A 24,900-nucleotide genomic window follows, 5' to 3' on the forward strand; every position below is an offset into this window, starting at 1 on the left:
CAGCTTGGATTTGGCATCAGGGTTTTGGACAGTGCCTGTCCATCCCCATGATCAGTATAAATTGGCTTTTACGTTTGGGAAGATACAGTATACGTGGAACAGAACATCCTTTGGTTTTCTCAATTCCCCTGCTGAATTTAACATCTTCCTACACAAAGCACTTCCAGATGCTGAAGCTCGAGGAACTGTGGTCTGTGTGGATCATATTCTGATCAAAAGTCCAACTTTTCAAGAACACTTGGCAGAGATTGAGCATGTTTTCATACAGTTGACAGACGCTGAAGCTAAACTGACCCTGGCCAAAGGACAATGGTGCAGGAAATCGCTGAATTACCTAGGGTACGAAATTTCTGCTGAGGGTCTGCAACCTCAGAAGAAGCGAGTGCAGGCCTTACAACAACTGAAACAACCCACCAATCTCACAGAACTTTGTTCCTTTTTGGGAATATGCAATTACTCCCGGCCGTTCATAGATGAGTATGAGGAGATTACCAGACCCTTGGTCAAGTTATTAAAGAAAGATATGCCCAGAGCAGGAATTTGCTATGCAAGAGCTGAAGGATCATATTAGCTGTTTTCCATGCCTCGCATACCCTGAGGGGGGTCCTGAGTTCTATGTGGACCTGTGATACTCCAAGCACTCAATGAGCGCTGTCTTATATCAGAAATATGATTCTGATAAGCGGGTCGTTGCCTATGCCAGCAAAGGCCTATCCGATGTGGAAAAGAAGTATTCCGACTGTGAGAAATTGCTTTTGTCCACTGTTTGGGCTCTGCAACATTTCTGGAGTTATATCCAAGGCGAGAAGCTAATCGTGGAGACTTGTCACCAACCCATCAGTTTCTTGGGTAGCGACCGAATCAAGTCCGGTCGGGTGTCCAACAGTAGGATAGTCTCCTGGACATTGGCTCTGCAAGGATGGCCTCTAGAGGTAAGGTATGCTCAGAAACATCGTAATGTAGTAGCCCAAGGTATGGCTGACCTGCATGACTGTGCAGGACATGATTCCCTTGCAGGTATTCCTGAAACAGATGTTCCACCACAAGAGAAAGAACCGCATCGACACCATCTGTATGATGAGAAGATCTGTGATACAATGCCTAAGGTTTATGTGGATTGCTGTGCCTACCGCCGTGACACAGACCATGAGTTGGTTGCAGGTGCGGGAGTGGTATGGAATCCAACAGTTGCTGAAGAGACTTTGAAACGCAGCTTGGGTTCACAGACAAACCAGTATGCTGAGATAGTTGCAGCTTTGGTGGCAGTAAAGTCTGCACTTCAGAAAGGAATGCGAGAATTAGTCATATGTAGAGATTCAGATTATGTGAGACAGAACTTTGTGGGTGTACCTCAAGGATCTGTTCTAGGACCTCTCCTTTTCTCCATCTATACTTCCTCCCTTGGCGCCGACTGATGACTCTTCTTTAATTTTCTCTTTTTTAAAAAATCTTTCTGTCTGTCTCTCTTTTTTATGCGCCGCACCGCCCACACAGGACAAAAGCGAGGAGGCGGTGTCTTCAGTCTACGCTGCCTTTTTTTTACCTCTTCAGCGTCGGCAAAGCTACTCTGAGTGTTTGCACCATCTCCTTCAACCTCGCCATCACCGATGCAGGGATACACATTTAAACCTCCCCTTCGACCAGACTATGGTACCTCAGGGAGGACAATTAAGCTGCAAGCTAACTTCTTTGAAATGGACATTCCTAAAATTGAGATCTACCATTATGAAATAGATATCAAACCAGAGAAATGCCCTAGAAGAGTTAACAGGGAAATTGTTGAGCATATGGTCCAGCACTTTAAGACTCAAATCTTTGGAGATCGTAAACCAGTGTTTGATGGGAGGAAAAATCTTTATACAGCTATGCCACTTCCCATTGGCAGGGAAAAATTGGTGGAACTGGAGGTGACGTTACCGGGAGAAGGAAAAGACCGAATATTTAAAGTGGTCATAAAGTGGATATTTTGTACAGCGCTGCGTAACCCTAGTAGCGCTCTAGAAATGTTAAGTAGTAGTAGTAAGTAGTAGATAGCCTGTGTGAGTCTGCAGGCATTACATGAAGCCCTTTCTGGACGACTGCCATTTGAAACTGTCCAGTCCCTAGATGAGACATTTACTCTCTATGAGATATACGCCTGTAGGTCGTTCGTTCTTTACTGCTTCTGAAGGATGTGCTAACCCCCTTGGTGGTGGCAGAGAGGTTTGGTTCATCAGTCTGTCAGGCCCTCACTGTGGAAAATGATGCTCAATATAGATGTGTCTGCAACAGCATTTTATAAAGCACAACCAGTAATTGAATTCATGTGTGAAGTTCTGGATTTCAAAAGTATTGAAGAGCAACAAAAACCTCTGACAGATTCCCAAAGGGTTAAGTTTACCAAAGAAATAAAAGATCTTTGCATGGACTACTCCCAACATAAACAACAATCTACCCACAGCACACAAACCCTACAGACAACCCAATCACAGCTCACTAGACCAAAAGAACAACAACCATCTAAAAGGAAAAACAAATACATACGGAAATAACCAACAGAAAGGGAAGAAAAGACACAACAGAACCCAGATATCAAGAAAACAGGCAACTAATAAAAATTAACACATCCATGTCCCAAACCGAACCTTACCATTCAATCCAAATGGGGTATGTAAACGCCAGATCAGTAGTAAATAAAACAGAGATTATAATAGACTGGATCACCACAGACAACCTTGACCTCCTATTTTTTTTTGTTACATTTGTACCCCGCGCTTTCCCACTCATGGCAGGCTCAATGCGGCTTACATGGGGCAATAGAGGGTTAAGTGACTTGCCCAGAGTCACAAGGAGCTGCCTGTGTCTGAAGTGGGAATTGAACTCAGTTCCTCAGTTCCCCAGGAACCACTAGGCCACTCCTCCACTGAAACCTGGATCCACAACCTTAAAGACCCCATAATCTTAGATTTATGCCCACCAGGATACAAAATTACCCACTGGACAAGAAACGGAAAAAGAGGTGGAGGAATAGCCATAATATACAAATCCGAGTTCAACATCACAGGCACAGCCGAATCCATTCTGCCACAACTTGAAATCGCCTCAGTAAGAATCAATCACCCAAATTTGCAGGGACACCTAAACGCAGTCCTACTCTACAGACTGCCAGGCAACTGGCAAGATTCCCAAACACATTTTATGGACTTTATTTTGAACACTTATGTCTCTACCTCAAATCTTATCATAATAGGAGATATCAACCTGCACCTTGAAGATCTCACCTCTACAAGCACCCAAGAATGCAAAGAGTTCCTACAACTGTGGGATCTACACAGACCAAACACACAACCAACTCACAATAAAGGACACACACTAGACATTATCACATACAAATTTGATCCCGATTCAAACCTTATACTAACAGACACAAAATGGACACCCGCACCATGGTCAGACCACTATAAAGCATACATCTCCCTCCAATGGCGAACGAAAGACTCACCTAACAAACAAGAACGAAAAACCTACACCACGAGAGGAAAAATAGACCCGGTGATATTCTGGCAACAGATCTGCCACAACGGATGGACAATAAAGGCAGATACAAACCAATTCCTCCTAGAATGGGACGATAGATGCAGATTAATATTAGACAATCCAGCTTATAATTGAAAAAGAAAAACGCCTATATTGCGACCCAAATCGGGAGATAGACGTTTATCTCACAAAAACGAATAAAGCGGTATAATCGAAAGCCGAATTTGGACGTTTTCAACTGCACTCCGTCGCGGATGCAGACAAAGTTGATGGGGGCGTGTCAAAGGCGTGGTGAAGGCGGAACTGGGGCGTGGTTATCGGCCGATCAGAGATAGGCGCCTTTCGCCGATAATGGAAAAAAATATGTGTTTTTAGCGAGAATTTAGGGCACTTTTCCTGGACCCTGTTTTTCCACAAATAAGGCCCCAAAAAGTGCCCTAAATGACCAGATTACCACCAGAGGGAATCGGGGATGACTCCCCCAGTGGTCACTAACCCCCTCCCACCACAAAACATGATGTTTCACAACTTTTTATTTTCACCCTCAAATGTCATACCCACCTCCCTGGCAGCAGTATGCAGGTCCCTGGAGCAGTTGTTAGGGGGTGCAGTGAACTTCAGGCAGGTGGACCCAGGCCCATCCCCCCCTACCTGTTACAATTGTGCTGCTTAATGCTTAGTCGTCCAACTCCCCAAACCCACTGTACCCACATGTAGGTGCCCCCCTTCACCCCTTAGGGCTATAGTAATGGTGTAAACTTGTGGGTGGTGGGTTTTGAGGGGGATTTGGGGGGAAGGGTGCTATGCACCTGGGAGCTCTTTTACCTTTTTTTTTTTTGTTTTGTAAAAGTGCCCCCTAGGGTGCCCGGTTGGTGTCCTGACATGTGAGGGGGACCAGTGCACTACGACTCCTGGCCCCTCCCACGAACAAATGCCTTGGATTTATTCGTTTTTGAGCTGGGCGCTTTCATTTTCCATTATCGCTGAAAAACAAAAACGCCCAGCTCACAAATTGTCGAATAAAACATGGACGTCTATTTTCCCCCAAAATACGGTTTGGTCCGCCCCTTCACGGACCCGTTCTTGGAGATAAACGCCCATGGAGATAGACGTTTTCATTCGATTATGCCCCTCAATATTGCCCCAACTCAAACCAGAACCTCACATAGAAAGAACTCAATACCATGGTTCAATGAAGAACTGAAAAAACTCAAAACACAAGTTAGAAGGTTAGAACGAGCATGGAATAAAAAGAAAGACGACCCCACACTAAACGCCTGGAAACAACTTCAAAGAAAATATAAATACACCATAAGACAAACTAAAAGATTATACTACAAAACTGAAATTGGACCAAACTACAAGGACACACAAACTCTTCCAACTCATGAATAAAGTACTAGATATTACACCAGTCACAACCGACAGCAAAGATACACCAGGAGCAGACAATCTCGCGAGATACTTCAAAGAGAAAATCGTACAATTGCGACTTAAAATACCTGCCAGTACCATCGACTACGCTGAACTCCTTGACTGTCTAGATCCAAACCCAGCAGACAGAACCTGGACCAACTTCGAGACATTATTGGAGGATATCAAAAGATTTGCCAAATCTCATTGTAAATTAGACATATGCCCAAACAGCCTTATGACATCTGCCCCTCAACAATTTATGACAGACCTAATGAATCACTTGAACTGTATGTTCCAAAGGAGACAGGAAACATTCTACTCACCTTCATACCCAAAGATGCAAAGAAAAGTGCTAGTGAACTAATCAACTACAGGCCAGTAGCATCCATTCCCTTAATAATCAAACTAATGGAAGGGATGGTGACCAAACAACTTACAAACTACTTAAACAAATTCTCAATACTACACGACTCCCAGTCAGGATTTCGATCTAACCACAGTACTGAAACAGTAATAGTTACTCTCATGACTAAATTCAAACAAATGATTGCAACTGGCAAGAACATACTACTTCTACAATTTGACATGTCTAGCGCCTTCGATCATGGAATACTACTACTTATCCTTGAGTACTTAAGTACATAAGTAATGTCATACTGGGAAAAGACCAAGGGTCCATTGAGCCCAGCATCTTGTCCACGACAGCGGCCAATCCAGGCCAAGGGCACCTGGCAAGCTTCCCAAATGTACAAACATTCTATAAATGTTATTCCTGGAATTTTGGATTTTTCCAAGTCCGTTTAGTAGCGGTTTATGGACTTGTCCTTTAGGAAACCGTCCAACCCCTTTTTAAACTCTGCTAAGCAGACCGTCTTCACCACATTTTCCGGCAATGAATTCCAGAGTTTAATTACATGTTGGGTGAAGAAACAGTTTCTCCGATTTGTTTTAAATTTACTACACTGTAGTTTAATCGCATGCCCCCTAGTCCTAGTATTTTTGGAAAGCGTGAACAGATGCTTCACATCCACCTGTTCCACTCCACTCATTATTTTATATACCTCTATCATGTCTCCCCTCAGCCGTCTCTTCTCCAAGCTGAATAGCCCTAGCCTCTTTCTTCATCCCCACTATCATTTTAGTCGCCCTTCGCTGCACCTTTTCCAATTCTAATATATCTTTCTTGAGATGCGGCGACCAGAATTGAACACAATACTCAAGGTGCGGTCGCACCATGGTGCGATACAAAGGCATTATAACATCCTCACACCTGTTTTCCATACCTTTCCTAATAATACCCAACATTCTATTTGCTTTCCTAGCCGCAGCAGCACACTGAGCAGAAGGTTTCAGTGTGTTATCGACGACGACACCCAGATCCCTTTCTTGGTCCGTAACTCCTAACGTGGAACGTTGCATGACGTAGCTATAATTCGGGTTCTTTTTTCCTACATGCATCACCTTGCACTTGCTCACATTAAACGTCATCTGCTATTTAGCCGCCCAGTCTCCCAGTCTCGTAAGGTCCTCTTGTAATTTTTCACAATCCTGTCGCGAGTTAACAACTTTGAATAACTTTGTGTCATCAGCAAATTTAATTACCTCGCTAGTTACTCCCATCTCTAAATCATTTATAAATATATTAAAAAGCAGCGGTCCTAGCACAGACCCCTGAGGAACCCCACTAACTACCCTTCTCCATTGTGAATACTGCCCATTTAACCCCACTCTCTGTTTCCTATCCTTTAACCAGTTTTTAATCCACAATAGGACATTTCCTCCTATCCCATGACCCTCCAATTTCCTCTGTAGCCTTTCATGAGGTACCTTGTCAAATGCCTTTTGAAAATCCAGATACACAATATTAACCGGCTCCCCTTTGTCCACATGTTTGTTTACTCTTCAAAGAATTGAAGTAAATTGGTCAGGCAAGATTTCCCCACACAAAAGCCGTGCTGACTCGGTCTCAGTAATCCATGTCCTCGGATGTGCTCTGTAATTTTGTTTTTAATAATAGCCTCTACCATTTTCACCGGCACCGACGTCAGACTCACCGGTCTATAATCTCCCGGATCTCCCCTGGAGCCTTTTTAAAAAATGGGCATTAGATTGGCCACCCTCCAATCTTCCGGTACCACGCTCGATTTTAAGGATAAGTTGCATATCACTAGCAGTAGCTCCGCAAGCTCATTTTTCAGTACTCTAGGGTGACCATCCGGTCCAGGAGATTTGCTACTCTTCAGTTTGCCGAACTGCCCCATTACGTCCTCCAGGTTTACCGTGAAGTCAGTAAGTTTCTCCGACTCGTCCGCTTGAAATACCATTTCCGACACCGGTATCCCACCCAAATCTTCCTCGGTGAAGACCGAAGCAAAGAATTCATTCAGTCTCTCCGCTACGTCTTTGTCTTCCTTGATCGCCCCTTTTACCCCTCGGTCATCCAGAGGCCCAACTGATTCTTTTGCCGGCTTCCTGCTTTTAATATACCGAAAAAAATTTTTACTATGTTTTTTTGCCTCTAATGCTATCTTTTTTTTGTAATCCCTCTTGGCCTTCTTTATCTGCGCCTTGCATTTGCTTTGACACTCCTTATGCTGCTTCTTGTTATTTTCAGACGGTTCCTTCTTCCATTTTCTGAAGGCGTTTCTTTTAGCCCTAATAGCTTCCTTCACCTCACTTTTCAACCAGGCCGGCTGTCTTTTGGAGTTCCGTCTTTCTTTTCTAATTTGCGGAATGTGTATGGCCTGGGCCTCCAGGATGGTATTTTTGAACAGCGTCCACACCTGTTGTACAGTTTTTACTCTCTCAGTTGCCCCCCTAAGTTTTTTTTTTTACCATTCTTCTCATTTTATCATAGTCTCCTTTTTTAAAGTTAAACGCTAACATATTTGACTTTCTGTGTACAGTTACTTCAAGGTCGATATCAAAACTGATCATATTATGGTCACTGTTATCAAGCGGCCCCAGTACCATAACGTCCCTCACCAGATCATGCGCTCCACTAAGGACCAAGTCTAGAATTTTTCCTTCTCTCGTCGGCTCCTGCACCAGTTGCTCCATAAAGCTGTCCTTGATTTCATCAAGGAATTGTATCTCTGTAGCGTGTCCTGATGTTACATTTACCCAGTCTATATTTGGATAATTGAAGTCACCCATTATTATCACATTGCCAATTTTGTTTGTGTCTCTGATTTCTTTTATCATTTCTGTGTCTACCTGCTCATCCTGGCGAGGCGGACGGTAGAACACTCCTATCACCGTTTTTTTTCCTTTTATACATGGAATTTCAACCCACAATGATTCAAAGGTGTGATTTGTGTCCTGCTGAATTTGTAATCTATCTGAGTCAAGGCTCTCGTTAATATACAATGCTACCCCTCCACCAGTCCGGTCCACCCTATCACTACGATATACTTTGTACCCCTGTATGACAGTGTCCCACTGGTTATCCTCCTTCCACCAGGTCTCAGTAATGCCTATTATATCCAATTTTTCATTTAGTGCAATATATTCCAACTCTCCCATCTTATTTCTTAGACTCCTAGCATTTGCATATAGACATTTCAGAGTATATTTGTTGTTCTTATTTGCATGATGCTTAGTACCTGACACTATTGATTTGACATCTTTTGTCTGATCTTTAGTTGTATTTAAGGGCACCTGGTCTACCACGGTCTGTTGTGCAACCTCACTATCCAGAAACCCTATCTTCCCTGTTTGTGAGGTATCTTTGCAAGATACCTTTTCCCGAACCATGCGTTTTTGAGCGACTGTCGGCCTTCCTACTACTACTACTACTACTATTTAGCATTTCTATAGCGCTACAAGGCATACGCAGCGCTGCACAAACATTTCTAGTTTAAAAGCTGCTCTATCTCCTTTTTAAATGCCGACGCTAGCAGCCTGGTCCCACCCTGGTTAAGGTGGAGCCCATCCTTTCGGAATAGGCTCCCCCTTCCCCAGAATGTTGCCCAGTTCCTAACAAATCTAAAACCCTCCTCCCTGCACCATCGTCTCATCCACGCATTGAGACTCTGGAGCTCTGCCTGTCTCTTGGGCCCTGCACGTGGAACAGGTAGCATTTCAGAAAATGCTACCCTAGAGGATCTGGATTTGAGCTTTCTACCTAAGAGCCTAAATTTGGCTTCCAGAACCTCTCTCCCACATTTTCCTATGTCATTGGTACCCACATGTACCAAGACAGCGGACTCCTCCCCAGCACTATCTAAAATCCTATCTAGGTGACGCGTGAGGTCCGCCACCTTCGCACCAGGCAGGCAAGTCACCAGGCGATCCTCACGTCCACCAGCCACCCAGCTATCTATATGCCTAATGATCGAATCACCAACTACAACAGCTGTCCTAACCTTTCCCTCCCGGGCAGCACTTGCAGACATATCCTCTGTGCGAGAGGATAGTACATCCCCTGGTGGGCATGTCCTGGCTACAGGAGTACTTCCTACTTCACCAGGGTGATGCTCTCCTTCTAGGAGACCTTCCTCCTCCAAGGTAGCACAAGGGCTACTAGACTGGAGGTGGGACTTCTCTACATCCCTGTAGGTCTCCTCTATGTACCTCTCTGTCTCCCTCAGCTCCACCAAGTCTGCTACTCTAGCCTCAAGAGAACGGACACGTTCTCTAAGAGCTAGGAGCTCTTTGCATCGGGTGCAAACATATGACATCTCACCAACTGGGAGATAATCATACATGTGACACTCAATGCAAAAAACTGGATAGCACCCCTCTCGCTGCTGGACTGCTGACTCCATCTTAGTGTTTTTGAGTTTTTCAATAATTTAAAACTTGCTACAGTATTAAGGATATTAGCCTAATATAAAAGTGTCTTTTACTTTATATAGTATATTGTCCAGCTTATAATTGAAAAAGAAAAACGCCTATATTGCGACCCAAATCGGGAGATAGACGTTTATCTCACAAAAACGAATAAAGCGGTATAATCGAAAGCCGAATTTGGACGTTTTCAACTGCACTCCGTCGCAGATGCGGACAAAGTTGATGGGGGCGTGTCAAAGGCGTGGTGAAGGCGGAACCGGGGCGTGGTTATCGGCCGATCAGAGATAGGCGCCTTTTGCCGATAATGGAAAAAAAATATGCGTTTTTAGCGAGAATTTAGGGCACTTTTCCTGGACCCTGTTTTTCCATGAATAAGGCCCCAAAAAGTGCCCTAAATGACCAGATTCCCTCTGGGGGTAATCTGGTCATTTAGGGCACTTTTTGGGGCCTTATTTTGAGGGTGAAAATAAAAAGTTGTGAAACATCATGTTTTGTGGTGGGAGGGGGTTAGTGACCACTGGGGGAGTCAGGGGAGGTCATCCCCGATTCCCTCTGGTGGTCACTAACCCCCTCCCACCACAAAACATGATGTTTCACAACTTTTTATTTTCACCCTCAAATGTCATACCCACCTCCCTGGCAGCAGTATGCAGGTCCCTGGAGCAGTTGTTAGGGGGTGCAGTGGACTTCAGGCAGGTGGACCCAGGCCCATCCCCCCCTACCTGTTACAATTGTGCTGCTTAATGCTTAGTCGTCCAACCCCCCAAACCCACTGTACCCACATGTAGGTGCCCCCCTTCACCCCTTAGGGCTATAGTAATGGTGTAAACTTGTGGGTGGTGGGTTTTGAGGGGGATTTGGGGGGAAGGGTGCTATGCACCTGGGAGCTCTTTTACCTTTTTTTTTTTTTGTTTTGTAAAAGTGCCCCCTAGGGTGCCCGGTTGGTGTCCTGGCATGTGAGGGGGACCAGTGCACTACGACTCCTGGCCCCTCCCACGAACAAATGCCTTGGATTTATTCGTTTTTGAGCTGGGCGCTTTCATTTTCCATTATAGCTGAAAAACAAAAACGCCCAGCTCACAAATTGTCGAATAAAACATGGACGTCTATTTTTCCCCAAAATACGGTTCGGTCCGCCCCTTCACGGACCCGTTCTTGGAGATAAACGCCCATGGAGATAGACGTTTTCGTTCGATTATGCCCCTCTGTATGATTTATTTAGTATTTCCTTCTTAGATGGTGATGAAATGTATTTAAAACTCTATAAGAGCACTCCTTGCTTGTTACCCTAATTACAATAACTGACTATAAATGAGGAGTTGTCCTAGGGGTGGGTGGGTGTTGGGGAGGGTGGGGGGGAATACTAAATTAGATCCTGCAGTGGCTGTTAGATTCTATCTGTTAATGCTGTTGTACAAAGCTTTTAAAACTAAGTGGAAAAGACTATGGAGATTAGCTGTTTTCTGTTAGCTGTTGAAATTTGCTTTTTAATTTAATTTTGCCTAACACTAACCTTCTGAATTGGAGGCAACGTTCTCAATTGGTTCAAGGGGTTCCTAAGCACACGATCATACCAAGTGACTTCTAATTCGACTACATCAGCCACATGGATACCTGAATGCAGAGTTCCACAGGGATCCCTCCTCTCACTGACTCTATTCAACTTAATGATGATACCCTTGGCGAAACTACTATCAAACCAAAACCTCAACCCATACATATATGCAGACGATGTAACGATTTACATCCCATTTAAACAAGATCTAATGGAAATTTCCAATGACATCAACCAAAGTCTACATATCATGCATACATGGGCGGATGCATTTCAGCTGAAACTCAGTGCAGAAAAAACCCAATGCCTAATACTCACCTCTCAACATAACACGAACAAATTCACCACCATTAACACACCAAAACTGAATCTTCCAATCTCAGACACCCTAAAAATTCTTGGAGTTACCATTGATCGACACCTAACACTTGAGACCCATGCGAAAAACACAACCAAGAAGATGTTCCACTCAATGTGGAAATTAAAAAGAGTAAGACGTTTCTTCCCAAGGACTGTCTTCCGTAACCTTGTACAATCAATGGTACTCAGTCATCTAGACTACTGCAACGCACTCTACGCTGGCTGCAAAGAGCAAATAATCAAGAAACTTCAAACAGCCCAGAACACTGCAGCTAGACTCATATTCGGTAAAACAAAATATGAAAGTGCTAAGCCCCTACGAGAAAAGCTACACTGGCTCCCACTTAAAGAACGCATCACGATTAAAATATGCTCCCTAGTTCATAAAATCATTCACGGAGATGCCCCAGCCTACATGTCAGACCTGATAGACTTACCACCCAGGAATGCTAAAAAATCATCCCGCACATTCCTTAATCTTCACTTCCCCAACTGTAAAGGTCTAAAATACAAACTAACACATGCGTCAACCTTTTCATACCTGAGCACACAATTCTGGAATGCGCTGCCGCGCAACTTAAAAACGATTTATGAACTAACTAACTTCCGCAAACTACTGAAGACCCATCTCTTTAACAAGGTATACCACAAAGATCAACAAATGTGAACTCCTCCACATACATCCAGAACTGTCTTATAATATCTGCTTGATATACTACTATCATGTCATTATAATGTTACCCAAGATCCTTCTGTAATACTAAATGTATATATCTCCACCATTCATGATGTATTGTAAGCCACATTGAGCCTGCAAAGAGGTGGGAAAATGTGAGATACAAATGCAATAAATAAATAAATCTCATCACAAGGCTTTCCGTATCACCTTTACGCTGATGACTCTCAAATCTTATCTTATCCTTATGTGTCCTTCTGTCTGTCCTTCCCTTATCCTTTTTGGTCCTGTCTGTCCTGATTTAGACTGTAAGCTCTTTTGAGCAGGGACTGTCTTTCCTCTTCATGTTCAATTGTAAAGCGCTGCGTATGACTGGTAGCGCTATAAAAGTGATTTATAGTAGTAGTAGCAGCAGCAATTGGAAGCAGAACAACATGTTAAACTCTAAAGGAAAATCGGTACATCATAGAAATTTGATTCTGGTCTTAGATCAACTGGTACGGAACCATGACATGACCATTTATTGGAAGAAGGTCAAGGGTCATGCAAAAGTTGATAGTCCTGACAAGATAGGGAACAACTTGGCAGATTTACTTGCCAAGGAAGGTGCGCTCACAGGATAATTATGGCAGTTCTCAGAGTCTGAGACACTGGCCATTCATGCTGTCACCCGACGGCAAACGAAACAGGCTGGTGAGACTCCAGTGTTCCAGTGGTGTAGTGACCTCCCATCATTTGATCTTGTCACTGCTCAGAAATCAGATCCAGTAGTTGGACGATTCTATGAGTACATCCAGAATCCGCAAGAACACCCATTGACAGAACAGGAGTGTCAAGCTGAAGAACTGAGGATACTCTATACGTCCCGAGAGAAGTTTCAGATCCATCAGGACCTGCTTATGCGGACGAGTAAGCATGGCATTGAGCAATGGGTTGTGCCTCAGGCATATCATGGCATCATGTTGCAACATGCTCATGATGAACCATGTGCAGGACATAGAGGGGAAGGCATCACCTATGAGACCTTGAAGCAAGTGGCTTATTGGCCCCACATGCGTCAGGATGTGCAGCTGTATACTCGAGGTTGTTTGACCTGTTGTCAGTTCCAGCCATCTTCTCCATCCCATCGAGCACCACTCAGGAAGAAGGGTATTGCTATGCCCTGGTCAGACATCCAGATTGATTGGATAGGACCTGTGGTTCGATCCACCCATGGCAACAAGTATATGCTTACTGATACCTTCACTGATTTTAAAACATTTTTGATTAGCCTTCCTTCCTCAGGTCAGGAGAGGATACCATAACAGCATTCTACTGTCCTGACCTGACGTGGGGCAGGAGGTTTTGGCCTCTGAAAGTTAATTGAAAAGGTTATTAGGCTATTAAATAAAACATTTTCTGAAATGGCCATGGGATTGAAGTGTGCCAGGGGGTGGAGCCATGTAGAGTGGGTAAAGCCAAGGAAGAGTGGGGTGGGGCTGGGGGCGTGTAATAAAATCTCCCTCTCAAAAATTAGGACCCCTTTTGCAGCTCTGGGTCTCCTGTGGCTGATCTTGTTAAAGCATTGCTAGACTGGCATAAAGAGCTCTTAAATATGTTCTTTTGATGTCTCTAGTAGAATATCCTCTCTGTCAAAATCATTCCCATAAAATATCAGCCTACTGCTTGTATTCAGTGCTAGAGGAACATACCCTTCAAATCCTTAGGAACTGACCCATGGGTGTAGCCATCCGTAATCATCTGGGATGGCAGCTGGCATATCTAAGATGTTTTAGGGGCCCTTTTACTAAGCTGCATAGGCACCTATGCACGCCCAATGCACGCCAATTTGGAACTACCGCCAGGCTATTTTCTTTTCTGGCGCACGGTGCTAACTGGGCAGTAATTGGCATTGTACGTGCGCTGACGATTACTGCCCGGTTAACCCCACTAAGTGAATGGGTGGCGGTAAAGTCTCAGGCCCAAAATGGACACGTGCCAGTTTTCATTTTGCCGCACGTCCATCTTAGGACAAAAAAAAAAGGCCTTTTCCTTAGAATCCTTCCAGACCAGCCCAGGATTGGACTGATGGGTTGTGCACTCCTTCCAGCAAGTGAAGACTGAGAAGTTCTGACTCTGGGAGCCAATAAGAGTAGGGTTACCATATGTCCAGGTTTCTCCGAACATGTCCTCTTTTTGAGGGCACAGTCAGGAGTCAGGGTGGGTTTCCCACTTTTCATCATTTGTCCGGTTTTCCCAGAACGGTCAGGGCCGGCACAACTTCCTTCCTACTGCCTACTGCCCTGCGTTTAAAACTTTTATTTTACCTCAAGTCACAGCGGCGGCGGCAGTGAAAGCAGCAGGCTCACCTCCAGCCTTCACTTCCCTCTCAGTGTCCCTCCCTCTCTCCTCTGATGTAATTTCCTGTTTCTGCAAGGGCAGGAAGGAAAAGGGGCATGTTGTGGTAGAAGAGGGCGGGCAGGTGGGGCTAGGGTTGGAACTGGAACTCGGGGGCTGAAAAGGGGGGCAGCTGGGGACTGGGGCAAGTCACTGGACATGGATGGAAGGGCAAGGGAGAGAGAAATCATTGGACATTAAGGGGAGAGAGGAGAATTTCTGGATATGGATGGAGGAGAGGGCAGGGGAGAGAGGAGAGCTGCCCACGGATGAAGGGAAAGGGAGAGAGGAGAAATGCTGGACATGGATGGAGGGGAGGGAAGACAGAGGAAACAGATGCATATAGGGAGAGGAGAGAGGAGAAATGCTGGACATGGATGGAGGGAAGGGAAGACTGAGGAGGAGATGAACATTGATGGAGGGGAGAGAGGAGAAATTTTGGACATGGATGGAGGGGAGGGAAGACAGAGGAGGAGATGCACATGGATGGAGGGAAGAGAGGAGAAATGCTGGACATGGATAGAGGGGGGTAAAGGGGGCTCTTTCATGCCCTGAAGAGGTCACTAGACCACCAGGGTAGTAATAAGGTAAGGGGAGGGGACGATAGGACAACCTTAGAGGGTGTGACAGGGGAGCGGGGTGGGGGTGTGAAAGGGGCAGGGCAGTGTGTGACAGGGAGTGGGGTGGGGCATGCTTCCTCTTTTTGGTGAGAGCAAATATGGTAACCCTAAATAAGAGCCCTGGCTATGTGACCCCAGACTCAGTGTTCTAAGTCTCCAGCAGGTGGAAGGAGGTGAACCCTCAGTCTCCTCTCTATTTTTTCCTCTAGATCTCTTTCTGTATTAAAAAAAAAAAGATTTAGTGCATCTTCATCCTCTGTGCACCAGGTCTCGCTGTGTTTGAGGGGTGTTACACTCGGGGGTACCGGGTCCCTCCCTCTCCTTCCTACCCCCCCCCCCCCCCCCCGGGTGCTCCTGATCTTAGCTGCTCCTAGATAGCAGGGAAGAGTTGTACCCTTTCGGAGGAAGGGTGTTTCAGCTTGGGGAGAAGCAGCCACGTTGTGAGTAAAATAATAAAAGAAGAAAGCAGCAGTTTCTCCCCTTGGCATGAACAAGCAGAGCAGCTCCGTCGTCGCCTCAGTCAGCCTCACCAGCGCCGACACTGTCTCCCACGGTACCACGGTAGTGCGGTTTCTCTGTAAAAAAACCCCCGAAAGCCGTGATGTCGGAGAAACGTCACTGGTGCCTAGTTTGTCAGCGTCGGGGTGTAGGTGCGTCCGGGGCATGCAAGTACTCCACAGCTGTGGATTCGCCAGCAGCTCCCTCTCTGTCGGCTTCCTCTGTACTGTCTCCCTTGGCTTCTATTCCCGTGGCAGAACTAGGCAGTGCTCCTTCCTTGGTGGGAAAACCCACCATTTTGTCAAGCTCTGCATCTATTTCAGTTTGGGACAGCCCTGCACCTTCTGAGCAAGCGGAGAACTCTGTTGGGAGGTTTTCCCCCTGAGTTTGTTTTGCAAATGTATCAGGCCTTTTTATTAAAGAAATTGGGCACTGAAGCTTCTTCTTCGGGGGGGGGGGGGGGGGGTCTCTAATAGAAAATTAACACCAGTTAAGAAAGCTCGGGGGTCCTGGGATCTCCAGGAGGAACAGCTCTCTGATGCAGAATTAAATTTACCTTCTTTAAGGGACATGGAAGGTTTGGAAGATCAACAGCTAGCAGACTCTCTCTCAGCTATGTAGAATCTTTACCCGTAGGTGAAGATCCTTTGGTGGTTAGGATCTTCCATAAGGAGGACCTTCAGGAGCTTATCTCTTTAGTAGCGTCTACCCTCCGTTTTGAGGATGAGCAGCCTGCGGCTTCTGAGGTCCGTATGGTGGATTTTCTGGTCAAGGGCATTAGGTGCTCAAGGAAGACCTTTCAAGACATCAGGGACATTATTCAGGCGCAGTGGGATGTGCCACATTCTCCCTTTTGCTTAGCCAGGTCCATGGTACGTCTTTATCCGGTTCCAGAAGAGGATAGGTCTCTTCTTAAAATTCCTGTGATGGACGCAGTGGTTTCTGCGGTTACTAAGTGTAATACAGTTCCGGTCGATAGTGGTACAGCTCTTCGGGATATCCAGGACTGAAGGGTAGAGGCTCTTTTGAAGATGTTTCTTCCTTGGTGGTTCAGGCAGCTATTTGTTGATTCCTTGGTAGTTCAGGCCTGCTTCTGCTGGGCTGAAAGAGTCTTGGACAGGGAGTCGGATGATTTGTCTTCTATAGATGAGGAAGTGGCCAAAATTGAGATGGGCTCAGCTTCCTTAGAGGATGCCCTGTGCGACTTGTTGAGAGCCTCCAAGTCTAAGCTGAGTAAGTTTCCCTTTAGGGGTTCCTTCTTGTTTGGAGATGAGTTGGATAAATTAGTTCGTAACCTAGGGGATACTAAAGTGCCTCATCTTCTAGAAGATAGGCCTAGAGTTGCTGGTCGATGCTCGGCGGTGCTGGTCGAGGCTCGGCGGTTGGCAAAGGACGAGTTCGTGATTTTCACTGTTTTAGGTCTGGGAACCTCAAAATCTAGGTTCTTTCAGAGACCTCAGTCCTTTTGTGGTTCCTACTGTGGAGGCTGAGACTCCGGCACCTCTTTTCAATCCCCTACCCGTCAATCCCAACGAAGGGCGCGGGACCCTCCTCTGATTCCGGTGGGAGCTCGGCTCTCTCATTTTCTTCTTGAATAAACTTGACGGGCTGAAGATAGGACCCAATGTGGTGAACTGGATTAGGAACTGGTTGACAGACAGACACCAGAGGGTGGTGGTTAATGGAATTCAGTCGGATGAGGGAAAGGTGAGTAGTGGAGTGCCTCAGGGATCGGTGCTGGGGCCAATTCTGTTCAATATATTTGTGAGTGACATTGCCGAATGGTTAGAAGGTAAAGTTTGCCTTTTTGCGGATGATACCAAGATTTGTAACAGAGTGGACACCGCAGAGGGAGTGGAAAACATGAAAAAGGATCTGCAGAAGCTAGAAGAATGGTCTAATGTTTGGCAATTAAAATTCAATGCGAAGAAATGCAAAGTGATGCACTTAGGGAGTAGCAATCTGCGGGAGACGTATGTGTTAGGCGGTAAGAGTCTGATATGTACAGGCACGGAGAAGGATCTTGGGGTGACAGTATCTGAGGATCTGAAGGCGACAAAACTGTGTGACAAGGCGGTGGCTGTAGCCAGAAGGTTGCTAGGCTGTATTTAAAGAGGTGTGACCAGCAGAAAGGAGGTGTTGATTAGCCCTCTACAAGTCGTTGGTGAGGCCTCACCTGGAGTATTGTGTTAAGTTTTGGAAGCCATTATCTTACTAAAAATGTAAAAAGAATTGAAGCGGTGCAAAGAAAAGCTACAAAAATGGTATGGGATTTGTGTTACAAGACGTATGAGGAGAGACTTGCTGACCTGAACATGTATACCCTGGAGGAAAGGAGAAACAGGGGTGATATGATACAGACGTTCAAATATTTGAAAGGTATTAATCCGCAAACGAACCTTTTCCGTAGACGGGAAGGCGGTAGAACTAGAGGACATGAAATGAGGTTGAAGGGGGGCAGACAAGAAAAATGTCAGGAAATATTTTTTCACAGAGAGAGTGGTGGATACTTGGAATGCCCTCCCGAGGGAGGTGGTGATGAAAACGGTAATGGAATTCAAAACTGCGTGGGATAAACATAAAGGAATCCAGTTCAGAAGAAATGGATCCTCAGAAGCTTAGCAGAGATTGGGTGGCAGCAACGGTGGTTAGGAGGTGGGGCTAGTGGTTGGGAGGCGGGGCTAGTGCTGAGCAGACTTCTACTGTCTTTTTCTGCCGTCACCTATTATCTGGACAGCCTTGTATACCAATGCCCGTAGTATGGAAAACAAACTTCTAGATCTTGAGGCTATAATGATGGAAGCAGACTTGGATTTAGTAGCAGTCACGGAGACGTGGCTCACGGATATTGCTATACCTGGCTATAATCTATTCAGGAAGGACAGAGTAGGAAAAAAGGGTGGAGGAGTGGCATTATATGCTAAGAATGATATCAAACTGACAGAACTGCAGGACATGTGGGGTATGGAAGAAGCGTTGTGGATTAAACTGGAAAGAGGGAAAGGAAAATGTATCTATATCGGAGATATACAGGTCACCCTCACAGTCGGAGGAAATGGACAGGGACTTAATTGAAGACATCCACAAAATAGCTAGGAACGGGGAAGTAGTAGTGATAGAAGACTTCAATATGCCAGATGTTGATTGGGGTGTCCCTGCTGTGGGATTGTCTAGAAGCAAAGAGATCTTAGATTCCCTACAGGAACAATTGTTTCAGCAGTGGGTAATGGAATGACGTGGGATGGAGCTATTCTGGACCTGGTGCTTACGAATGGAGAGAATGTTTCTGACATCAAGGTGGGAGACCATTTGGCATCTAGTGATCATCGAATGGTGTGGTTCAATATTAAAACAGCAGAGAGGGCTCATTTGAGTTTGAAGGTCCTGGATTTCAAAAGAACTAACTTTGCCAAGATGGGGGAATTTATCAAGGAACAGTTAGAAGGATGGGAACAGCTGAAGGATGTAGAACAGCAATGGACAAAACTAAAAGGAGCTATATTAAAGGCAACTAACCTTTATGTTAGAAAATTACATAAAAGTAAGAGGAAAAGAAGGCCGCTCTGGTACTCTAATATAGTAGCTAAAAATAATGAGAAGGAAAAGGAGGTTAGTCTTCACACGCTATAAGAAGACTCAGAAAGATGAAGACATGAGAGAATACCTGACTAAGCAAAGGGAAGCTGGAAAGGCTATCAGGAAAGCGAAGCAGCAAATGGAGGAAAACATAGCTAATATGGTAAAATTGGGGATAAAACTTTGTTCAGATAAGTAAGTGACAAGAGGAAGTGCCATAATAGCATTGTGAGGCTCAAAGCTGAGGGAGAGAAATATGTGGAAGATGATAAGGATAAAGTTGAACTGCTTAACAATTATTTCAGCTCTGTGTTCATGGATGAAAGGCCGGGGGTAGGGCTGCAGAAAATAAAGGCTAAAGGGGATGGATGTATGGTAGACCATGACCCGTTTACAGAGGACTGTGTTCATGAGGAGCTAGCCAAACTAAAAGTAGACAGAGCGATGGGGCCTGATTGGATACACCCAAGGGTGCTCAAGGAACTCAGAGACGTTCTGTCGGCTCCGCTAACAGACTTCTTCAATGCTTCCTTAGAAACTGGAGTGGTCCTGGTGCACTGGAGAAGGGCGGATGTGGTTCGTTTGCACAGGAGTGGAAGTAAGGAGGAGGTTGGGAATTACAGACCTGTCAGTCTGACCTCAGTTGTGAGTAAGCTAATGGAAACGCTTCTATTTGCTTATTTCCAATCTGAGGAAGAAGGGCAACCTTCGAAAGCTAATCAAGAAATGTATTAAGTTATGTCCAATAAAAAAGGTATCATCTTATTTTCTTTTCCATGTTTTATTTTGTTTGATTTCTATTGATAACCTTGAAATGAATGGAATGCAGGACCCGAGGCAGCATGGCTTCACTAGGTCGTTTCAGATGAATCTGACTGTCTTCTTCGACTGGGTGACCAAACAGTTGGATGTGAGAGGGGCACTTGATGTGGTATATTTGGATTTCAGCAAAGCCTTTGACACGGTTCCGCACAGGTGACTGATAAATAAATTGAGTGGCCTTGGTATGGGACATAGAATAACTGATTGGGTTAAAAATTGGTTGAATAGAAGGAGACAGAGGGTAGTGGTAAATTGATCTGAAGAAAAGGATGTCGTCAGTGGAGTACCACAGGGATCAATCCTAGGGCCGGCTCTTTTTAACGTCTTTGTGAGCGATATTGCGGAAGGGCTGACTGGTAAGGTTTGTCTCTTTGCGGATGATACCAAACTCTGCAACAGGATGGACACCCTAGAGGGTTTGAATGACATGAGGAAGGACCTAGGAAAGCTGGAGGAATGGACCAATATTTGGCAACTAAGGTTTAATTCCAAAAAATGCAGGGTCATGAACTTGGGTCGCAAGAATCCGAGGGAATGGTACAGTATAGGGGGTGAAGTGCTTCAGTGTACGAATGAAGAACGGGACTTGGGGGTGATTGTATCTGATGAACTTAAAGCTTCCAAACAGGTAGAAAAAGCGACGGTGAAAGCCAGAAAGTTGCTTTGGTGCATAACGAGAAGCATGACCAGCTGGAAAAGGAAGGTGATAGTGCCATTGTATAAGTCTCTGGTGAGGCCAGTTCTGGAGACCGCACCTACGGAAAAATATAAACAGGATGGAGTCTGTACAGAGGGAGGCTACAAAATTAGTAAGCAGTCTTGAACGCAAAAAATATAGGGACAGGCTTATGAACCTCAACATGTATACGCTGGAAGAGAGGAGGGAGAAAGGAGACACGATAAGAGACGTTTAAATATCTCAAGGGCATTTATGTACAGGAAGAGAGCCTTTTTCAACTTAAGGAGAGCTTTGGAATGAGGGGGCATATGATGAAGTTAAGAGGGAATAGGCTTAGGAGTAATCTAAGGAAGTACTATTTCACAGAAAGGGTGGTGGAGGCGTGGAATGGCATCCCAGTGGAGGTTGTAGAGTCGAGGACTGTTTCAGAATTTAAAAAGGCATGGGATAAGCATGTGAGATCACTTTGGAAAAGGAAGAGTTAGGGGTTACAGAGGATGGGCAGACTGGATGGGTCATATGGCCTTTATCTGCCGTCATGTTTCTATGTTTTTATTGGCAATTTTAAATGTGATTTGCTGTTTAATGGGGAGCCAGTGATATTATATCAGTAAAGGTGTAGTGTGGTTGAAACGATGGGCACAACACAATAATCTAATGGCCGTATTTTGAAGTGTTTGGTGTTTCTTCAGTGTAGTACAGGGTAAGCCAGCATAAACTACATTACAATAGTCCAGGCGGGAAGTGAAGAAGGAAAGGACCAGTGCATGAAAACATTGAGTGTCAAACAGGTGGCAAATTGCTCAAAATTGACAGAAGACCAAAAAACTAACTTTAGTCAGATGTGAAATTTGAGGTAAAAATGAAAGAGAGAGGAATCAAGTACGATACCAGTGAGATTGAGGTACAAAACAGGGTGATAGGTGAGGGAAGGGAGAGAACCAAATGCCAGAGAACCAAAAGGCCACTGTTTTATCAGGGTTAAATATTAACTGATGTTTTTATACCAGTTTGCTACAGAGACAAGGCAAGCCTGCAGTGGAGTGAGAGAGGGAGAGACAGGGGATGTGGGATACATCTGGACTGATCTTCTAAGATGCTATTTTTAAACTATGTCTATGCCTCATTTAAAGTCCTAACCTTTGCAGCTGCTCCTTTTAGCTTTTTTAAACCATTTTTCTCATTTTATTACAGTTGTCTTTTTTTAACTTTATTTTTATTCAATTTTCAAAATATAATCCAAGTAAAACAACTACTCATACAGAAAATCAGCCATCACTAAGATAATAAACCAAAATATCAGGAAAATAATAAAAAATACGGAAATACAATCAAACTGTGATAGCCAAGCCAGTCCACTGAAAAGAGTGAGAGGCAAGAGATAATCAAAAGAGGAAAAAAAATTAGATATTCTAATCACAAGAAGAATATTCCTTAGAAGAAAGATATTCCATATTCCTTATGAGAGTGCAGTTTAATCACACTGGAGGTTCCTCTATCCTGGCTGGAGAAGCCTGACCAGTAGCCATAATTTTATCACTTAACAATAAAGTCAATTGAGATGGGTCAAAAAGATATTAGTCCAAGATTGACATTTTATTATACATTTGCAAGGAAACTTCAAGAAAAACATACCTCCAAAATCCTGGGACACATCAAATGTAGCTTCCGAGTCTCAGAAGGCCAAGCAAACTCTACTATTACCCATGGTTGAATACCTCAAGCTCACAGTTCACCTCTGAGATCAGAGACAATTAAACTAACCTCGTCTCCAAAGTTCTAAACTATGGAGAGGAAAGGAAACTAAAAGGATTTTAAGACCTAGTAACCAGACAGATGGTAAGTACAAGTTACTAGTTTTTATTTTAAACTCAATTTGGGGTATAGAAAATGGTGAAATTAGATCTTACCTGCTAATTTTCTTTCCTCTAGACCCTCCAGACCAGTCAAGACGCGTGGGTTATGTACTCCTACCAGTAGAGGGAGACTGAGAAACACTGAGCTTTTGAATACTGTATATATAACCTGTGCAGTACATCCACTAGCCAGTATAAAACTAACAATGCATAGAAACAATAACACTAACTATAACGAGCAACCCTGTACATGGTCACTGCCAACTGGACACTTTCTTCATTTCTCTTACTGTGTCCCTTTTTTCGTGTGTGCTTCCACAGGTGGACTACCAAACTCGGTCACACCTGTCCAGACTCATACCAACAAAATCTGGTAAAAACAGAATCTGAAACCATAGACACCACAATCAACAGCTGCCAAGAAATATCAACAGACAAAGCATACTTCCTGGCCTCAAATACAGACAGGGCGGGCCTTGACTGGTCTGGAGGGTCTAGAGGAAAGACAATTAGCAGGTAAGATCTAATTTCACCTTCCTCCACGACCCTCCAGACCGGTCAAGACGCGTGGGACGTACCAAAGCAGTAAAGACCCTACGGGCGGGATCCACGAAGGCCAGAGGTCAACACTGCAGCCACAAAGCCTGCCTCTTCCTTGGCATGCACATCAATCCTATAATGCTTAACAAAGGAATGCAACAAAGACCAAACCACTGCTCGACAAATATCTAACGGAGGAATCATACTACTCTCCGCCCAAGAGGCCGCCATTCCCCTGGTAGAATGAGCCGAAAACTCCTTAGGAACCACGTGACCTTTTAGCAAGTAAGCAGAAGCAATCGACTCCTTCAACCATCTTGCTATCGTTGCCTTGGAAGCTGCTGCGCCCTTTTTTGCACCACCATGAAGAAGGAACAAATGATCAGAGACTCTATACTCCCAAGTTCTGGAAATATAACAGCGCAAAACTCTCCGCATATCTAACTTTGCCAGACGACGCTGCTCCGCATCCCCTGCCAAGTTACCCAAAACTGGCAAGGAAATGAAACATGAAACTCTGAAACCACCTTGGGCAAAAAGGACGGCACCGGCCGCAATGAAACCTTTTCCTTGGAAAAAGTCAAAAAGGGTTCTCTACAAGACAAAGCATGAAGCTCCGACACCCTCCGAGCTGAAGTAATAGCCACCAAGAAAACCGTCTTTAAGGAAAGATCCTTGTCCGAAACCAAAACCAAAGGCCTAACCAAAGCATCCAGCACGAGATTCAAATCCCAAGGAGGCACCATCCGCCGCCAAGGCGGTCGCAGCAACTTAACCCCCTTCAAAAAACGAACAACATCAGGACTAGAAGCTAAAGACTTCCCCTGAACCTTCCCACAAAAACACGACAAAGCTGCCACTTGTACTTTCAAGGAGGACAAGGCCAGACCCCTGTCCATACCATCCTGCAAAAACTCCAATACATCCGTCACCGACGCGCAAAAAGGAAGAACCTGTCTACCTGCGCACCAATGCTCAAAGACTCTCCAGACCCGGATGTACGCCAATGAAGTGGATTGCCTACGAGAGCTCAACATTGTGGTGATCACTCTAGATGAAAATCCTTTCTTCTTTAACCTGTGCATCTCAAGAGCCAAGCCGTAAGCGAGAACCGATCCGGATCTGGCATAATTATCGGGCCCTGACACAACATCACTGAATCTGACAATGGAAGAGGATCCGCTACTGCCAGCCGTACCAGATCTCCGTACCATGGCCGACACGGCCATTTCGGGGCTATCAAAATCACCCGTCCGGGGTGCCGAGCGATGCGCTGAACTATGCGTCCGACTAACGGCCATGGAGGAAAAACATACAGCAACTCCTGAGGCTAGGGCAACAGAAGAGTGTCGATCCCTTCCGCTCGAGGGTCCCTCCGTCAACTGAAAAACCTCTGAACTTGAGCATTGCAGGCCGTTGCCATCAGGTCCACCACGGGAAGCCCCCAGACCGACACAATGCGATCGAACACCGACCGATGTAGAGACCACTCTCCGGTGTCTAGAGTATGTCTGCTCAGGTAATCTGCATCCACGTTGTCCACTCCGGCCACATGTTCCGCGGAGAGCGCTAGAAGATGAATCTCCGCCCATTGGCACAACAGCACCACCTCCTCC

General features: G+C 45.0%; 1 protein-coding gene across 1 annotated transcript; it reads left to right on the forward strand.

Annotated features, from left to right (window-relative positions):
- The first annotated feature begins 1,607 nt into the window (after positions 1-1,607).
- LOC115472515 (protein argonaute-2-like) lies at positions 1,608-23,121 on the forward strand. The gene is given in 6 exon segments (XM_030206804.1): positions 1,608-1,968; positions 2,035-2,107; positions 2,109-2,206; positions 2,209-2,400; positions 16,892-17,044; positions 23,066-23,121. Coding segments are annotated over 6 exon segments (933 nt in total).
- The last annotated feature ends 1,779 nt before the right edge of the window (positions 23,122-24,900 follow it).

Source organism: Microcaecilia unicolor, chromosome 6, assembly GCF_901765095.1.
Source record: "Microcaecilia unicolor chromosome 6, aMicUni1.1, whole genome shotgun sequence".
NCBI classification, from domain to species: Eukaryota; Metazoa; Chordata; class Amphibia; order Gymnophiona; family Siphonopidae; genus Microcaecilia; species Microcaecilia unicolor.